General features: G+C 37.5%; 1 protein-coding gene across 3 annotated transcripts in view; it reads left to right on the top strand.

Moving 5' to 3' along the window:
• kiaa0753 (KIAA0753 ortholog) overlaps nucleotides 1-19,041 on the top strand; it is a 28,613-nt gene extending 9,572 nt beyond the window's left edge. For all 3 annotated transcript variants that reach the window (XM_048161216.1, XM_048161215.1, XM_048161214.1), the window contains exons 16-17: nucleotides 12,792-13,013; nucleotides 17,636-19,041. In XM_048161216.1, coding sequence (XP_048017173.1) covers nucleotides 12,792-13,013; nucleotides 17,636-17,774 — 361 coding nt within the window. In that variant the 3' untranslated portion in view covers nucleotides 17,775-19,041. The remainder of the gene's footprint in view (nucleotides 1-12,791; nucleotides 13,014-17,635) is intronic.
• Nucleotides 19,042-20,575: the final 1,534 nt, after the last annotated feature.

The following is a 20,575-nucleotide window of genomic DNA, read 5'->3' as shown; positions in this document are numbered from 1 at the left end:
AAGGCGGCTCTGAAAATAAATCTGCATTGTTTATCTTTTTGATCTTTCATTCAAAAAATTCACAAAATTCTAACCTTTCATTTAAGTAAAACAATTGAAAATGAGTGGAAAAGCTCATTATGAAATAAATGTTTTTCTCTAGTTCATGTTGGGCACAATTATTGGCACCCAATTATTGCAATGTCCTTTTCCCAAGATAACAGCTCTGAGGAGTCTTCTTCTATAATGCCTGATGAGTTTGGAGAACACCTGAGGAGAGATCAGAGACCATTCCTTCATGTTGAATCTCTCCAGATCCTTCAGATTCCAGCTCCATGTTGGTGCTTCTTCTCTTCAGTTCACTCCACTCATTTCCTTTAGGTTTCAGGTCAGGGAACTGGGATAGTCATGGCAGAAGCTTCATTTCGTGCTCAGTGACACATTTTTGTGTTGGTTTTGATGTTTGTTTTGGATCATTGTCCTGATGGACAATCCAACCACTGCCCATTATTGGATTTCTAGCAGAAGTGGTCAGGTTTTGATTTTTTTATCTGTTAGTATTTGATAGAATCCATGATGCCATGTATCTGAACAAGATGTCCAGGACCTCCAGCAGAAAAATAGGCTCACAGCATTAAAGAACCAGCAGTATATTTAACCGTGGGCATGGGGTACTTTTTATCCATGTGTGCACCAAACCCATCTGGTGGGTTTGCTGCCAAAAAGCTATTTTTTTAGTTTCATCTTACCACAGAAGCTGGTCCCATTTGAAGTTCCAGTCTTGTGTGACAACTGAATATGCTGGAGTTTGTTTTTGGATGAGCAAAGAAGGATTTTTCTTGAAACCCTCCCGAACAACTTGTGGGGATGTAGGTGCTGTTTGGTAATTTTTTTTAGGCTTTCTGAGACTCAAGACTCAAATAATTTCTGCAGTTCTCCAGCTGTGATCCTTGGGGAGTCTTTGGCCACTCAAACTTTCCTCCTCACCGCACATTAGGACGATTTAGACATACGTCCTCTTCCAGGCAGATTTATAACATCTTTAGTTGATTGAAACTTCTTAATTATTGCCCTCATAGTGGAAATGGGGATTTTCAATGCGTTAGCTTTTTTCTTATACCCATTTTCTATTTTGTGAAGCTCAATGATCTTTTGCTGCACATCAGAACTATATTATTCGTTTTTTCTCGTTGTGATGAATGATTAAGGGTATTTGGCCTTTGTGTTTACACATATTTGTACTCCTGTGGAACAGGAAGTCATGGCTGCACAATTTCATGCTCCTAGTCACCCTGGTGTGCTAAAAAATTTAAATATGAATGGGAATATACTTCAGAGATATTTTACTCAGAAGAATTTCTAGGGATTTCAATAATTGTGGCAAACATGTATTGGAGAAAAACATTTATTACATAATGAGCTTTTTCCCCCATTTTCAATTCTTTTCCTTCAATGAAAGGTTAGAATTTTGTGAATTTTTTGAATGAAAGATCAAAAAGATAAACAATGCAGATTTTTTTTTCACAGCCACCTTTGCTCATATTTACTAAGGGTGCCAATATTTGTGGAGGGCACTATATATATATATATATATATATATATATATATATATATATATATATATATATATATATATATATATATATATATATATATATATATATATATATATATATATATATATATATATATATATATAGAGAGAGAGGGTTGGAAATAGGCTGCCTCCTGTTTTTGTCTCTCTGTTATCATACAGTGCTGCAGTGTTGGGCATTTGTTCGCTGGTCTCAGGTCAGTGAGCATAATGCTTGACTGACTCTCTTTGTCAAAAAAAAAAAATAAAAAAATATTGGCACAAACTTAAATCTGGAAGTTGGAACCTTTACAGATAGGACAAGGAACTGTTGTCCTTTTATAGTAATATTTGTGTTACCATACCTCTGCATGTAAACAGTGAATTAACATCCCAAAGGACTGATTATGCCCACTTGGAGATTTGTTTATTCTTCCCATATTCCAGTGCACTCACCTTGGGTATTTTGGGCAAGCATGTATGTCACAGGCTGCTGAGAATTGAGGCTGTGTGGACCATTTTCACTGCCCTGATCTGAACCTTTGTTTGTTTGTTTTTTATCCTCACCTAGTCACTTAATGCTGACAGAAAACACTGGCTCTAAAATGTCACTGCACTAGGAGGATATTCCTCAGTCTCTCTTATGTTGTCTGTGTTGAAACATGAGTGTGACCAGGATTAAGATTCCTCTTGAGAAATCCAGTGAGCAGCAGTGACTGAAAGGGATGCAGGGATCAAGGGTCTATCAGTTATACTGGCAGTTGTCAAGGAGAAAAATCACATAAGAAGATTATTTTTAGGGTTGGTATGATTATTAAATGTTATTGAAAGAAGGCTGCATATATTTGATAAAAAATTTTTGTGAAATATATTATTGCAATTTTAAATAATTACATATTATATTTAATATATTACTATTGTAATACATTTTTTAATTTAATTTATTCCTGTGAAGCTGAATTTTTACCAGCCATTACTCCAGTCTTCAGTGTCACACAATCCTTCAGAAATCAGTCTAATATGCTGATTTGTTGCTCAAGAAACATTTCAATGTGGAAATCAGCTGTGCTGCTTAAAATGTTTGTGGAATTTTTCTTTTGTAGCATTATAAATGTTTGTATTGTCAGTTTTTTATCAATTGAATGCATCCTTGCTGAATAAAAGTATAATTTTAATTATTTTGAGCTGGCCAACTAATGCAATATGTTATTTCTTAGCTGTCACCAATGACTGTGTAATGACAACTTGGCAACTGCTGCTCGTTTAAAAGCCACATAAATGGACATTACACTCTTGATCAGAAAGTTACAGTCAATCTACTCATCAGCTGTCTCTTAATGTCATTTATTCTTCCAGCCTCGTCATTAATTCTCTTCTGATGTTATAGTTTTATACGTTAGAATCAGCCTAATGGTTCAATCAAACTCTCAGTGAGCATTTTACATCCCTTTTTCAGCTTATTTACATCAGAATGAATGGTTATTGGGGCGATGTGGCCGAGAAAGATAAAACTTGTGGAAAATGAATTATGCAAAGCATTATGGTAATTACTCGGCTTTTAGTACAGCAACTAAAGGCCAAGGCCGAACCGAGGATTTATGATGGGAAACCAGTAAAATGTTATTTGCGTATGAAATGTGCCACTAGAGTGGGCAACAACTGGGGGTTTTGTGGCGGTGTAGCACATGCTCATGGGAGGTAATTTAAGGAGCGGATATTGGGCCTTGATGTTGATTAGCACGAAGAGTTTATTATTTGTTGTCTAATCTCTGATTACCTGTGAAGGCAACACACTGTTCGAAACAGAAACACTGTGGAGTTTGTAAATGGCACACACAAACTGACTGGGGATTTATACCTAGATTCAGAAGGTTGCACACAGTTCATTTGTTACTTAGAAACTGGTTGCAAAGAAGCAATGTGTGTCCTTACTCTAGCACAATAGCGGGATGTCAGTCTGGCTTTGGTTTTTAGCTTTAGTTTTTATTATTATTATTATTCCGAGAACCACTTTGGCTTGAGAAAAGTGATGTTAGGGGACCGGGAGGAGAAGCTAAAAAGCTCTGCTGGAGCATAATCAATCATCGTGTGCCCGATTTATAATGAAACTCAATACATGTGTTTGCTTCTCGCTTTTTCTCCCTCTGTGATTTGTTTTGATTTTTCTATCAGTGGATTGTAGAGTCAAGTGTCATTTGATGCAGCCATAAAAGCATCAAACAGACCAATCTGTGCACTGAAATCACCAGCCACTCCTCTTCCATTCTAGTCCATTTTAGTGCGCTCCTTCAACATCAATATTTCATATGCTACACAGACAGAGAGGAAGTCTCCAATGTGGATTCTCATTTAAAAAGACAAATTCTGCACTTTTTTTTATGGCTAGATTGATATTTCAATTAGACATAAAATGGTATTTTGGTATGGTATCTTATCCATCTTACAAGTGGGTGTTACAGTAATTTCAGAGATGTAAAAAGTTACTACATTTTGGAAAATTACACAGCAAAAATGGTTTTGTTTTGTTTTTGAAAAGTACTTTTATTCAGCAAGGATGCATTAAATTGTTCAAAAGTGACAGTAAAGACATTTATAATGAAACAAAAGATTTCTATTTTAAATAAATGCTGTTTTGGACATTCTTTTTATTGAAGAACTATGAAAAAAATGCATCATGGTTGCATTCCACAAAAATATTAAGCAGCAAAGCTGTTTTCCATATTGATAATAATAAGAAATGTTCTGAAAGATCACATGACATTGAAGACATGGAATAATGATGCTAAAAATTCAGCTTTGCCATCACAGGAATAAATTACATTTTAAAATATATTCAAAGGAAATAGTTATTTTAAATTGTAATAATATTTTACAATATTACTGTTTTTAATGTATTTTTGATCAAATAATGAGCCTGGTTGAGCATAAGAGCTTTCTTTTAAAAGCATTAACGTTTTGAACACCAGTGTACTCTATAGGGTAAATCTTTTTTTTAAACCTTAAACATTACAATCTGTAAACAAAGCAAAAACCAAATTACTGTAACATTTATCCTCAGGCAAAAACCAAATTACTGTAACATTTCTCCTCAGAAATCTTATTCCCTACTTAATTAATGTTCTATATTATATATATATATATATATATATATATATATATATATATATATATATATATATATATATATACACAGTGGGTACTGAAAGTATTCAGACCCCCTTACATTTTTCACTCTTTGTTATATTGCAGCCATTTTCTAAAATCATTTAAGTTAATTTTTTTTCCTCATTAATGTAGACACAGCACCCCATATTGACAGAAAAACACAGAATTGTTGACATTTTTGCAGATTTATTAAAAAAGAAAAACTGAAATATCACATGGTCCTAAGTATTCAGACCCTTTGCTGTGACACTCATATATTTAACTCGGGTGCTGTCCATTTCTTCTGATCATCCTTGAGATGGTTCTACACCTTCATTTGAGTCCAGCTGTGTTTGATTATACTGATTAGACTTGATTAGGAAAGCCACACACCTGTCTATATAAGACCTTACAGCTCACAGTGCATGTCAGAGCAAATGAGAATCATGAGGTCAAAGGAACTGCCTGAAGAGCTCAGAGACAGAATTGTGGCAAGGCACAGATCTGGCCAAGGTTACAAAAAAATTTCTGCTGCACTTAAGGTTCCTAAGAGCACAGTGGCCTCCATAACCCTAAAATGGAAGATGTTTGGGATGACCAGAACCCTTTCTAGAGCTGGCCGTCCGGCTAAACTGAGCTATCGGGGAAGAAGTGCCTTTGGTGAGAAATAAGATTCTCTGGTCTGATGAGACCAAGATAGAACCCTTTGGCCTTAATTCTAAGCGGTATGTGTGGAGAAAACCAGGCACTGCTCATCACCTGTCCAATACAGTCCCAACAGTGAAGCATGGTGGTGGCAGCATCATGCTGTGGGGGTGTTTTTCAGCTGCAGGGACAGGACGACTGGTTGCAATCGAGGGAAAGATGAATGCGGCCAAGTACAGGGATATCCTGGACAAAAACTTTCTCCAGAGTGCTCAGGACCTCAGACTGGGCCGAAGCTTTACCTTCCAACAAGACAATGACCCTAAGCACACAGCTAAAATAACGAATGAGTGGCTTCACAACAACTCCGTGACTGTTCTTGAATGGCCCAGCCAGAGCCCTGACTTAAACCCAATTGAGCATCTCTGGAGAGACCTAAAAATGGCTGTCCACCAACGTTTACCATCCAGCCTGACAGAACTGGAGAGGATCTTCAAGGAGGAATGGCAGAGGATCCCCAAATCCAGGTGTGAAAAACTTGTTGCATCGTTCCCAAAAAGACTCATGGCTGTATTAGATCAAAAGGGTGCTTCTACTAAATACTGAGCAAAGGGTCTGAATACTTAGGACCATGTGATATTTCAGTTTTTCTTTTTTAATAAATCTGCAATATATTCTTTTAAGGTTTTTTTTTTTTTTTTTAATTCTTACCAAATTCTTGTCAAATACTTCATTCTTGTTTCTTCTAAGTATAAATCTAACTAAATTTAGTGATTTATTCTTTAAAAAAAAAAGAAAAAGAAAAAAATTCCAGTGGTGTAAGAAACAAATGCAATTCAGAATATATTCTCTGAAAACAAGTCTTATAATCTAATACAATTTTGCTGCTTAAGTACATTTGTTTTGTGTTAATTGATCTTGTTTGTTTTGCAGTAGAGTGCTATTAAATCTTAAACTCAACACAAACTCTCACTGAATGAGGTTTTCATAAGTGGTGATCTCTAATAATGTCCTATGTCCGCATCCACACAAAGAGATTATGGGTTTTGGAGGTCTCCATAGAGTGACCAACACATCTGAGAGAGTGTCTGATCCCCTACTTCTCATTCAAAGCTCAAAGAGATCAATGCAGAGCTCATGGTGAGGCTGCCATTTTAAATTTGATCTTCATTCTCTGTTCTCTAACCTTTTAATTCATACTGCCATCTCTCCTTCTTTTTCTCCATCTCTTTCTCCATCTAACCTTGTCTGGCTAATCTCCCTCTCTCTGTCCGGCTCCTCGACTGTAACCTTGCTGCTGGTGATGGCCCTCTCACTGGAGCCCTTTAGCTTTATTGGTTTTGATCTCTGGCTTCTGAATATTGATAGAGCATTGGTCATTCAGAATCTCATCCACTGACATTTACATGTCTCATTTCTATTTGCACAACCTTATTATCCGTTTGTTCAGGTCAAACAGTGTTTGTCTATCCTGTGGTCTTCTGCTTTTCTGGTCTATTCTGAATTCCTTGCCAAATATTTATTAAAGCAATGTTTCAATCATGTAACCATTTAAAGGCACACTATGTAAATTTAAGTTTGAGGTCGCTTATTCAGAACAAAGGCATAGCTTGATCACTCCTTGATTTCGCAGAATCACAGGAGATGTTTCTTCACGTCTACAGGCAAAGAATCGGATGGGACTCAGGCAGAAATCATGTTCATAGATGAGATTATAAACGTTACTGTAGTATAAAGCAGAGCAGGGCAGCGTGCTGTGGGAGCTGAAGAGGCCGCTGGAGCGATTGCTAATGAGAGACGAGAGCGACGCATGTCTCGAGAGCAGCAGAACTTTTAATTATGCCGCAGTTGCCACTTCCGCTTCTTCCGGTCAAGCGTATGTGGGGTAAAGCAGCGCTGTTTTATCATATTAGATACATTTTTGTGCTGGAAGTTGTTGCACACTGCAGTAAGCTAGATCAATATTAGGCATGGTCAAACATGGTACTTGCTGTAAATCAAGAAAACGAGATTTAAACAAAAAGACTTAATGTGTTGAGCTTGATAACATGATTCATTTTCTATCGATGAATGTATCCAAAAAGTTGCTCACCTGTCTAATAAAACACATAATATATGAAGGGTATGCATAGACGTTACTTTCCCGCCAAAACACGCTCCCTCAGTTGGACTAAGTGGCAAAAGAACCTGCTGCATGACTGGATTTAAAGGCAGGAACACACCAAGCCGATGGTCGGCCGTCTGGCAGTTTTTGTTCGTCGGCCGACTAAGTTTTCACAGTGTGTTCCGCACCGTTGGCTGAAGCTGGTCCTCGTCGCTTTTTTTCGGGCAATTCGAAATGTTGAATCGGCGTCGGAGCTCGTCGGTCCGTCGGGCCATCTGATCATTCTGATTGGCTGTTCAGATACTGCCACCTGCTGGTTCGGAAAGGCATTTCATCTCAAGCAGGCGCAGAACTGACGTGCTACTTGGCCGTCGGCTGTTGAGCGTTGGTTTGGTGTGTCAGGCCAATTTTGGACACAGACGCTGTTGACGTGAGCCAACTCCGCAGTCTGCTTTCGTCGCCACTAGTTCGTCGGCGTCGGCTTGGTGTGTTCTGGCCTTTATAGGGGAAACTGCGAAAACACGAGTAAAACAAACGATTACACTAAAGGTTGGACTCGAAAGTGTTCCTTATTACATGTCAAAGAAACCTAATCCATGGATATTGACATGCAGCCAGTAATCGTGTTTCCTGACATTTATATGTGCCTGATTTCGATGCTAGGAAAATGCATAAAGCAAATCTGCCAATGAAAGCCTTAGGCCTATATAACTACAATATAGGTAAGTCTAAATTGGAGTGATCACTTATATCGATGTTATATATTTCGTCATATCATCCAGCCCTAAAACTTGTATAGTTTTTGTCAGTGTTTATTTGAAAACACCCAATTATGCAGAATATAAGATGGTAAATATTTAGTTGATGAGTTGTCAACACAATATATAACAATACAATATATAGGGTATGATTTTACCCTAAAATGCAACATTTCGACACAAAATGATAACCGCAAAACATGTTTCTTTGCCTGGAGTCCAGCAGTTTCTGTGAATTGCAGCGACCTATTTGCTTCTTTTTTCTGTAGCTTTCAGCAGTCTGTTAAAAATATACCTCAGATTTTGTGTCAAAGCTATTTGTACAGTCAGTCAGAAAGCTCTTTCCTGTTTTAGAAGTGTTTTGTGTGTTTTTCGCGGTATTCACGCTGAAAACCAATGCTGCCGCTCAGTCTTTTGCCACTCAGTGGGCGTGACCACAGTCATAACGGTCAACGGTGACGTCTCGTGCATACCCTCTATTAAAGCGTCTTTGGTGTTTCCTTGGTTTCTACAAAATAAAACCGGAAACCGAGGGTAACATGGGTATGATGTATTGATGGGTGACGCAACGACACGGTCCGTGTCCTGGTTAAAATTGCTTATTTCTCTGGATTTAAACATTCTTGGAAACATTTGGGATAATGTAAGTATACAAGTCAACAAAATATATAGCATTGTTCTAGTGGTTTTTGGATATTTTAATCCAAAAATCTTACATTGTTGTGCCTTTAAAAGCACAGAATGACACCTGTGATGTTATGTTTGAAAAATGTATTTATAATATAAAATATAATTTATTATTAATTTATTTATGAAAGAGATTTATTTACTAAAAAAACCCCAAAAAACTAATTCTTGTTTCAAATGTGTATCTTTAAAGGGATAGTTCACCCAAAAATGAAAATTCTGTCATTTACTCCCCCTCAAGTTGTTCCAAACCTGTATACATTTCTTTGTTCTGCTGAACACAAAGGAAGATATTTGGAAGAATGCAGATAACCAAGCAGGTCTTGCCCCACATTGACTACCATAGTATTTCTTTTTTTCCTACTATGGTAGTCGATGGAGGGCGAGATCTGTTTGGTTACAAACATTCTTCCAAATATCTTCCTTTGTGTTCAGCAGAACAAAGAAATGTATACAGGTTTGGAACAACTTGAGGGTGAGTAAACGAGGGTGAGAATTTTCATTTTTGGATGAACTATCCCTCGAACTAATGATTTATGAGACTGATTTAAAGGTGCCCTAGAATTAAAAATGTAATTTATATTGGCATAGTTAAATAACAAGAGTTCAGTACATGGAAATGACATACAGTGAGTCTCAAACTCCATTGTTTCCTCCTCCTTATGTAAATCTCATTTGTTTAAAAGACCTCTGAAGAACAGGCGAATCTCAACATTACACCGACTGTTACGTAACAGTCGGGATCATTAATATGTACGCCCCCAATATTTGCATATGCCAGCTCATGTTCAAGCATTAGACAAGGGCAGGACATCTGGATGTGCACAGCTGAATCATCAGACTAGGTAAGCAAGCAAGTACAATAGCGAAAAATGGCAGATGGAGCGATAATAACTGACATGATCCATAATAACATGATATTTTTAGTGATATTTGTAAGACGTTTTGTTAGCATGTTGCTAATGTACTGTTAAATGTGGTTAAAGTTACCATTGTTTCTTATTGTATTCACGGAGACAAGAGCCGTCGTTATTTTCATTATTAAACACTTGCAGTCTGTATAATTCATAAACACAACTTCATTCTTTATAAATCTCTCCAACAGTGTAGCATTAGCCGTTAGCCACGCAGCACTATCAAACTCATTCAGAATCAAATGTAAACATCCAAATAAATACAATACTCACATAATCCGACGCATGCATGCAGTATGCATGACGAACACTTTGTAAAGATCCATTTTGAGGGTTATATTAGCTGTGTAAACTTTGTTTATGCACTGTTTAAGGCAAGCGCGAGCTCCGTGGGCGGGGAGCGTGAGCATTTAAAGGGGCTGCAACATGAATCGGCGCATTTCTAATTATGCCCCAAAATAGGCAGTTAAAAAAATGAATAAAAAAAATCTATGGGGTATTTTGAGCTGAAACTTCACAGACACATTCAGGGGACACCTTAGACTTATATTACATCTTGTAAAAAAAAACGTTTGATGGCACCTTTAAACCAGTGTGATGAATTTTCAATTGAATAAAGAAAAGAAAGTTTAAAAAAAAACTGGTGAGACATTTGCTTTTTCAACCGTTTTCAGCCATTTAAAGGCACAGCATGACACACATTATGTAAAAAAAAAGAAAAAAAAAGAAGAAGATAATATTAACAAATATAATTATTAAAATTTATGTATGAGGTATTTTTTTAATATAATTTATTACAAACTAAAATGTGTATCTTTATTTGCATATGAGCAACCAGTCTGGAGAAGTGAAAAATTCCCTTTAGTTATTGTTTTATAGGTGTTAACTTCTGCCTTGTTGTTATTGGCTACCTCATTGTCGATGAAGCTTCCCTAAGAAAAAAAGTTCTCCTAACATCTCCCTTGCCTCATGCTATCTGCCAAACACACTGGAGCGTGTTCACAGTCAGCCCAGCATTGTGTCTGCTCATATAAATCACATGTGGAGCACCGACAGTGTTTTTTTTTTCTGATTGTGACTGCTGGAGCTTGTGTTGAAAGGAGGAAAGGAGATATTTTGGTCATTATTCTTGGCTCTCCACTGTGCCTTGCCAGGCTTGTTTTGACAGAAGAAGCCTGGAAAGCCTTTGCCCATTTCACTGTGCATGTGCATGCTTGTCTTTACATAATACAGAAATGCATGTGCATTAATTTCCTTCAGAACCTTGTATGACCTTTCTTGTTTAAATGACTTCACAGCCAAATGAACAGAAGGGACGTCTCCTAATTTGAATCCCTAAATTAAGTGCTTACCTTGACCGTTCTTTCACCCATTTTTGTTCGCACTATTCAACTGCTCAAAGTTTGACATTATTCTCCCAGCCACGGTGAATTCCTCACTTCTCTAGAGTGCCACAGCATGCTCGAAACGCTTGAGGTAGCTGTTAGCCAGAGCGGTATTCTATTAGCTGCACAAAGAAGCGCCTTGCGGGAACGGTAAAGGGGAAGTGATTGCACAATAACAGTGCCGGCCCCTATAATGTTCCATTAGAAAATAAATGGCCCTTGTGCGCTTTTGGCGGCCTTGCGCTTTAAGTGTCTAGACTGAGCTTGCACTTAATTGAGCTTAATATTTCTATTAAAGGCAACTTGGAATAGGAATTGTGAGGTGTTTTTTACTTGTGCTGCTAACTTGTGCTGGAGAGTGTGATTCAGAGGGTCTGATTAACACCAAGTGTACCCAATGTGGTCCAAATGAGACAGCTGGTGCGCTGAGCTCACATGGAAGTGATCTGAGGGAGAGGTTGAGATGTTTACACAAGTGCTTTTGATTCCAGATTTAGCACCACTTAAATCAAATTTGAACATTAATTTAGAGTATTAATTTGTTGTGATTGTGTTTGGATCAGACTTTAATTCCCTTAACAGTATGGTTGTCTGAAGCTTGAAGAGATCTTTCTGATGTTTCTGCTTTAGACATGATGAGCTAATTGAAAATGTAATGTTTCTATTTGACAACGTTTGGAATAATTAAAGGGTTATTCCAAAAACACTAAATAAATACTTTATTCGACAATATCTAGTGATGGGCAATTTCAAGACACTGCTTCATGAAGCTTCGAAACTCAGTGGTTCGGAGTGTGTATCAAAATGTCACTAGATATTGTTGAATGAAGTCATTATTTTGTTTTTTTGGCACACAAAAAGTATTCTCATCACTTCATAACATTAAGGTTGAACCACTGTGGTAGTTTTAAATATGTCTTTAGTAGCTTTCTGGGTATTGAAAGTGTTAATTATCTTGCTGTCAATGGAGGCTTCACTGAGCCATCAGATTTGATCAAAAATATCTTAATATGTGTTCCTAAGATTAACGAAGGTTTTACGGGTTTGGAACAACATGAGGGTGAGTAATTATTTAGTAATTATTTTGGGTGAACTAACCCTTTAAGATATTTAATGTTTTTGAATGAAGTCTCTTATCAGCATATTAGTATAATTTCTGAAGGATCATGTGACAGTGAAATGCCATCATAGTAATGAATTATATTTTAAAATATATTAAAATAGAAAACCGATATTTTAAATTGTAGTAATATTTCACAATATTACAGTGTTTACTGTATTTTTGAAAAAAATGCAGCCTTATTGAGCATTAGAGAATATATATATAGTTATATATTCTCTATATTACTATAATATAATAATATATATATATATACGTATATTCTGTAGAGTTCTGTAATTGGATCGTTTTACACAGAATACAAATTACAAACTGTGCCGTCTTTAGTGTAGGCTTTAGCTATGCTGCTGAAAAACACAGAAAAGACAAGAACGAGTAAACATGAAAGTAATTTCTGTTGCCTTTAGAGGCACAGATTTGAAATTATATTACCCTTATGAAAGCAAAAAGCATGATTTTTTTTCTTTTTCTTCTGTTTACAGGGCTGCATCAGACACGTCGATGATAGATGAGGAGTGTTTAACTCTAAATGACCCCAGTCATCCAGTCTCGGCCGCAGGGGAAAGCACACTAGGGGCTTACCTGACTGTGCCGCCCAGCATGCAGAGGAGTATCCAGAAATACAGGGAGAACCATGATGCCTTCCTGCGCCTGGTCTCACATGAGGCTCTGGGGAGCTTCAACCCCTGGGCAATAGCAGACAGGTTTGAATCTAATGATTTCTTTGTTTATAAAACATATCAATCAATACTAAAGTGTGCAAAGAACTCGCATGAAAAAGGCATGATTCGTCGAAAGGCGAAAGTGACTGATAGTTTACTGTGGCTGTAAAACACCAACAACTTTTATTCCTTTTCACACAAATTATGATTACAGGGGCAGTTTTACTTCAGAAAATGAATTTTCATCTCACGTTTGCTTTTGTTAACACTTTTGAATACTGGTTACTGGACATTTCAGTTTTTAGTGTTGCGAAATCTCCAAGAAATAATGTAATATTTTGCAGAAATTACACCACAGGCATATTTTTCCAATGAGCTTGTGTTGGAAAAGGATCTTGCATGACTTTTTGTCAAGAAACATACCCTAATGTACATTTATTTGCCATTATCCGAATTTTTAAGCAGCGACTTCAGTAAACAAATGCACTATGTGTGTATGGATGCTGCAGTGTGTATGTGGCCTATAGACATCTAACCTAAATTAGCTCTTACTCATTCTGCACTGATATCTGCAATTTCCTGACATATTTTCATTATGATTTTGTTTGTGCTTAAGACACGTTCCTAGATGTATAAACACTAAAAGCTCAGCTCTTCTGTTTGCACCCAGAGCAAGAGCAGATTAGTCATAAGCCCCGGCGTGTTTCCCACAGTGACACAGCTAGTAGGAGTTGAGATTGTTTATAGCCTCGCAGATATAATGATCCTTGCACACGATGCCATTTTAAATGTAAATATTAGCTCTGTTTTTCGATGGGTGCTAATGTAGAGCGTGCTCCTGTGCAAATGAGCGTCTTTGTTGTTCCACTAGTGCTCTTGCACGCCCACCCCGCCATTAGCATACTTAACAGAATTTTTAAGTTGGTGCAATGCGGTGGATATTTATCAAGTCCTTCTAGTCCACAGAGAGCACACTTTTAACAATGGTGGGAAACCAGAATCTGCTCTTAGTGCTGAGGTCTCATTTGTCAGACTTGATCCTTGTGCCATGGGCTGTGTGGGTGGTGGGAAGAATTGTTGCAGAAATAATTTACGGAAACAAGAAAGTGAGGAATCGAAAAGTGAAATATTTACCTGACTGCTGCAGCTTAAAAAAACTGAGTTATTGCACGGTTATAAAAATAAATTGAGGGTCTGTTTTTTGCAGAGGTCAGTGTAGCACCGTAGAGACTGTGAGTGGTTATTATTCCAGAGAAATAGAGAAGATGGGAAATGTCATGGCAATTAGTGCTGCTGCTAGGATGGGGTGCAGGCACTTGTCAGTCTGCAGGGCATTGTGGGTAATAAGAGCCTTGAAGCCAGTCAAGGCCTTGAGTGAGCACAGACTGACTGGACTGTCTGGCTAGCTTTGCTCTTTACACGGAGGAATTTTAAAGTTGCCTGAAAGAAAGGATTTAGATGTTATCACTGTCCTAAAGACATAGAAAGAAGTAATTCTTTTGTACCTGACACACTCTGAGGAAGGCTGAAGGCTGAAATGCATCAGTATGCAGTTTTTTTGAAAAACTATTTTTAATGTTCTACTGTGATTAGCCATGATGTGAATAGAGGCATTTTAATGGAAAAGTGCATTGGACACTTTTAAAAGTATAGGAAGAAGTAACGTTTATTTTTTTAACATTGGGGGATCAGAAAACAATGTAATTTTATTATTTATATTCTATTACTATGTTTATTAATATGTAGAATTTGAATACCTTTTATTTTTAGATTTCCAGTTTTCATTTTAATTTTAGTTTAAAGGTGCCTTAGAACGCTTTTTCACAAGATGTAATATAAGGTGTCCCCTGAATGTGTCTGTGAAGTTTCAGCTCAAAATACCCCATAGATTTGTTTTTTTATTCAGTTTTTTAACTGCCTATTTTGGGGCATCATTAAATATGCGCAGATTCAGCGTGCTTCCCCTTTAAATGCTTGCGCTCCCCGCCCCTGAGCTCGCGACTCTATAATACATTGCATAAACAAAGTTCACACAGCTAATATAACCCTCAAAATGGATCTTTACAAAGTGTTCGTCATGCAGCATACCCGTTATGCAAGTATGGTATTTATTTGGATGTTTACATTTGATTCTGAATGAGTTTCATAGTGCTCCGTGGCTAACGGGGCTAATGCTACACTGTTGGAGAGATTTATAAAGAATGAAGTTGTGTTTATGAATTATACAAACTGCAAGTGTTTAAAAATGAAAATAACGACGGCTCTTGTCTCTGTGAATACAGTAAGAAACGATGGTAACTTTAACCACATTTAACAGTACATTAGCAACATGCTAACGAAACATTTAGAAAGACAATTTACAAATATCACTAAAAATATCATGATATCATGGATCATGAACAGTTATTATGCATCCATCTGCCATTTTCACTGTTGTCATTGCTTGCTTATCTGCATAAAGTCTGATGATTCAGCTGTGCACAGCTCCAGATGTTAATACTGGCTTGTCTAACGCCTTGAACATGGGCTGGAATAAACAAAAGTTGGGAGCGTACATATTAATGATCCCGACTGTTGCGTCACAGTCTGTGTTATGTTGAGATTCACCTGTTCTTTGGAGGTCTTTTAAACAATTAAGATTTACATAAGAAGGAGGAAACAATGGAGTTTGAGACTCACTGTATGTCATTTCCATGTAATTTGGCAAAAACTTGGCATAGTTTCCATGTTATTCAACTATGCCAAGGTAAATTCAATTTTCAATTCAATGGCACCTTTAAGTTTTTGTAATTTTGTTACATGCTTTTTGTCATTTTTATTAGTTTTATAAAGAGAAGTAGTGATCTTTTCCTATGTGTTGTGAGTGAAACTTCTGGGTGAAACAGATTTTCAAAAAATAAATCGTTTGATGGTTGGATTTTGAGATGTGGTGGATTAAATGATTGGAGAAATCTGGATACCTCACCAGAGATGTTTCCGCTTCAGATCCGCTAAATACCAGCGTCAGCCCATTCAGAAATACCGGTGTAGTGACAAATTGGCGGTGCATTCCAAATGGGATAAGGGCACTTCGGAGTGAAAATTATCATGGCCGCCATATTGAAGGGTCGTTCCAAACCAAAGTGCTCAAAACTGGCCACTTCAAAGGGCCCTTTGGAATGAAGGATTTCGAAGGGTACAACTGATGGACACTTCGGGCCTCCCATGATCCTTTGCACAGGGAAGTTCTTTGACGTCACAGAATGGAGTTCTATTTTACATACAAATGTATGTATAGTATTTTTCTTTACTACTGTAATATTTATCCAAGTTAGATTTGGTACATTATTATGGTCAAAATGACATTCGGTGTGTTCCAAACGGGATACATTGCCCTCCGAAGGGCACTTCGGAGTGAAAATAATCATGGCCGCCATATTGAAGGGTCGTTCCAAACCGAAGTGCTCAAAATTGGACACTTCAAAGGGTCCTTCGAAATGAAGGATTTCGAAGGGTACAACTGATGGACACGTCGGGCCCCCCGTGATCCTTTGCACAGGGAAGTTGTTTGGCGTCACAGAATGGGTACAGGGGGCTCAGAGTTCGATTTTACCTATAAATGTATGTATAATATTTTTCTATACTACTGTAATATTTATATGAGTTAGATTTGGCACATTATTATGGTCAAAACGACATTGTACTTCAACAAAAATACTTTACAGCTCTCTTTATCAGTCCATTCAAATGTTTCAAATACATAAAATTGTTAAAATAAATAAAGTAACGTTAAACAAAGGGCGCAGCTTGCACAATCTCCTCCTTGATTGTCTCGTTAAGATGATGCAGAAGTGCATTCCAAAAGAATAGTTTTTTTGACCCCTACACCCTTCATCCCTTCGAAGCTTTCACTCCGGAGGGTAAACCCTCTGAAGGGATTAGGGCATAGGGATGAGCCCTTCCGAATGGAACACAGGGAATATCACTGATTATAATGGGTTCTATTGTCTTTTGACGTGTCGCGTCGTGCCGCTCGTTTTTTTTTTTTTTTTTTTTTTTTTTGCATCTGAACTCTTCAGTTGTTCACAATAAGATCTATAACATACATTTATACAATAGTAGAACAATAACAACATTGACATAAAAATATACCAAACATTTTCATTCTGAATGAGGCATTTATAATAACAAAGTTGGTGAAGGTGAAGTATGTACGATTTTTTTAATCTTAAAATACATTCTCTTAACCCAGTTTATTGTTCATTGACTACTATTAGTATCACATTAATGGGTTTATGTCCATCAAAAATGTAAACAGTGAGCTATCAAGCCATTAAGAGCAGTCCGCTCAGATCTGCCAATCACTTTCCGGCTCTCAACCGAGAGTTTGGGGCGTGGCTATTGTAGAAGGCAGAGCCAGAGGGTGTTTAGCCAGTGTGGGAACATGACTGATGCATTACATGGGAAAAGACAATCATCTTAGAAGTACAAGCCAAAAATCACTGCATTTAGATCTTCAAAGATTAAACGGGTCTCGAACACGCCAAAGCAATATTGCGCTGTAACATGCTACATATGTCACCTTTAAGGGATAAAATTAATTTTTTTGGGGTGGACTATCCTTTTAATATAAACTGAGCAGTAAGTGCTGTGAGATTGTAACTCTTTTCCCTTGTTTCCCTCAGTCTGGCTGATGAGCTAATGGCCGAGGCACTGGCTGATGTGGCGGCAGAGTTCCAGGATGTTTGTGAAGAGTATGCAGAAGCTGTTTTTACTTCAGAGTTCCTCCTGCCTGTCCAGTCTCCCACTACATCAGTGTCATAGAAACTCCTCAAAAAAGAACAATTATAAGAAATGACATTTTGAAATGTTTTTGGAAATGAAATTGTAATATCCAGGTTTATATATTTGTATGTTTTTTTTTCTCCATGAATTACATTTTCATGCATTAAATATAGAACCTGCTGGTTAGAGCTAGTTTTTTTTCAGACCGGCATTTTTGCTGTAATGCGAAACCTTAGTGGGCGGTCTGACTTCTAAATGCAAGCAGATGCTTTTAAGCACACGGCTAACAAATGTCACATCAGTGTGTCATAATCCATGCATCCTTCATTGTGCATTAGTCAATGCAGTAGTTAGTTGCTACTCAGCATAGACAAAAGCCTTAAAACAACCTCTACATTATTAATGCATAGCAAATGATAAGATTTACACTGTTATCCATAAATAGTAAATACCTCACACTAGAGGATCACTCACTTTCATCTTAAATAAGCATTATTTAAGGCATTAATGCTACACAAACTTGTTGCTTTGTGGACTGATATCACATACTCTAAGCATATGCTTTGTTTCTCTATGCTAATTGTTTTTAAGTTCACTAAGCTCTCCATATGTTGCCTGTGATCCCCAGTGTGACTGGAGGTATTTAGAGAATATGTATAGTTTATGTGTCAGGGCCTGAGGGGAGAATGGCCTCCAGTTGAATCCAGATGTTGGGCAGGTACAGTATGCTGGGAATGTGCTCGGACAGGACACACAGGCCCTGAGTGCACTAGTCTTTACAAATATTGTTTCCATAGGGACTGTGTGTAGAAATGTACACGCCTACAGCTCTTATATAACCAAGTAAGGCTATAATAATCAGAAAGTGTGTAGTTTAGACATCTAAAATGAGGGCCTGTGTCTTTTGAGGGCTTTGTGTGGTTTGAAAAGTATCAGTTGTGCCATTACTGTTTAATTCTAATGTAGTGAGCGGAGTTTAGGGAACATTTCTTATCCTGTCGAGCTGTAGTTTGAACCCCCAGATGTGAGTCACGAGTTTCTTCCATTTCTGTTCACCAACCTACTTATTTGTGAAAAGTGCCAAAAGCAAACTAATAGCACGAATAACTGCATTTGCTGGGAAATTTCAGGTTTTGTGCCATGAGCAGCATGAATGCTGTGACTCTACAGGAAAATAGTCACCAGTTTGGCATGGACTTGTTCTTGATTGTGTGTTTATTGCTGGTGAAAGACACCTGCTGAATTTGAATTGTATTTATAATCATGTTTTAATTTATAATGAAAATAAATCTTTCTTTCAAGCATATCCCTAGCCTTGTACCATGGATGAAATTGCCTTTGAAAGAAAATGTTTAAATTAATTTAATTATAATTTTTTTATTTCCTATGTCCAATTGGTTTAATACATTTTATCTATCTATCTTTCTGCTTGTCTGGCCTGCAGGCTGTTTCTCTGCTACTGCTTTTACCAGAAACTCAATGCAATGTTTGAAGTCAAAAGTGTTTTGGCATTGGGTTTCCTGACTGCTACAAATAGGCCAAGTCCCTAAAGGAGTGGGCTAATGCAATATGGGCAGTTTTGCATGGAATTAAAAAAAAATTATAAATATATATATATAGACTTCACCTTTATCAATAGTCTTTTAGAGCTACTCCAGAACAGTTATTTAGGATACCTGATGTGGAGCAATGCCTTACATTAGACTAGTATACCTGGGTTTTTTTTTATACACCAATTAGGAAGGCATGACCACCTTCCTAATATTGTGTTGGTCCCCCTTTTGCAGCCACAACAGCCCTGACCCGTCGAGGCATAGACTCCACTAGACCCCTGAAGGTGTGCTGTGGTATCTGACACCAAGATGTTAGCAGCAGATCCTTTAAGTCCTGTAAGTTGTGAGGTGGGGCCTACAAGGATCAGACTTGTTTGTTTAGCACATCCCACAGATGCTCAATTGGATAGAGATCTGGGGAATTTGGAAGCCAAGTCAACACCTCAAACTCGTTGTGCTCCTCAAACCATTCCTTAGCCATTTTTGCTTTGCATCATCTTGCTGAAAGAGGCCACATCCACCAGGGAATACCATTTCCATGATGCTTAGGTAGGTGGTATGTGTCAAAGTAACATCCACATGGATGGCAGGACCCATGCTTTCCCAGCAGAACATTACCTAAAGCATCACACTGACTCACATCAACTTTGAGAACAAAACGTTCACTTGCTGCCTAATATATCCCACCTACTAACAGGTGTCGTGATAAAGAGAGAATCAGTGTTATTCACTTCACCTGTCAGTGGTTATAATGTTATGCCTGATCGGTGTATACTGTACATGGCAACACATAACACTTTTCATTCAGACAATGAGCTGTTAAACATGTACATGGAAATGCACCACATTTGGCCATGATTTTGCTACTTTGTCTTTCAATTACTGTTTGACAGCTAGCACAAGACTCATATTTTATAGTCATTACACCCCAGCATTAATCAGCTGAACTGATGTTGGAAGTACTGTGACGGAGTTGGTTATTTAAAGGCCTGAGGAGGAATCGCAAAATCATGATTTATGATTGAGCTAACATTTCGCACAGTCATCTTACTACACGACTACAGAGATATAGTGCCATTGGCAGGGTGAAGATATTTATATTTCTGTTTTCTACTTCACAATCCCCTTTTGCAGTCACTCAGTTTGCCGGAAGGCATGGACAGCACCTGTGGTCCCTCAGCAACTGTTGTTTGTATCGGTTGAATGAAAGTTATACTGTTGGCCAAATTTTGAAGCACTTGAGGGATTTTTAAGGTAAATGTTTGTCAATGTTTTAAGGCCCTTGTT

Source organism: Megalobrama amblycephala, linkage group LG16, assembly GCF_018812025.1.
Source record: "Megalobrama amblycephala isolate DHTTF-2021 linkage group LG16, ASM1881202v1, whole genome shotgun sequence".
NCBI classification, from domain to species: Eukaryota; Metazoa; Chordata; class Actinopteri; order Cypriniformes; family Xenocyprididae; genus Megalobrama; species Megalobrama amblycephala.
Note: the sequence above shows the minus strand (reverse complement) of the source record. Positions and strands in the feature narration are given on the sequence as shown.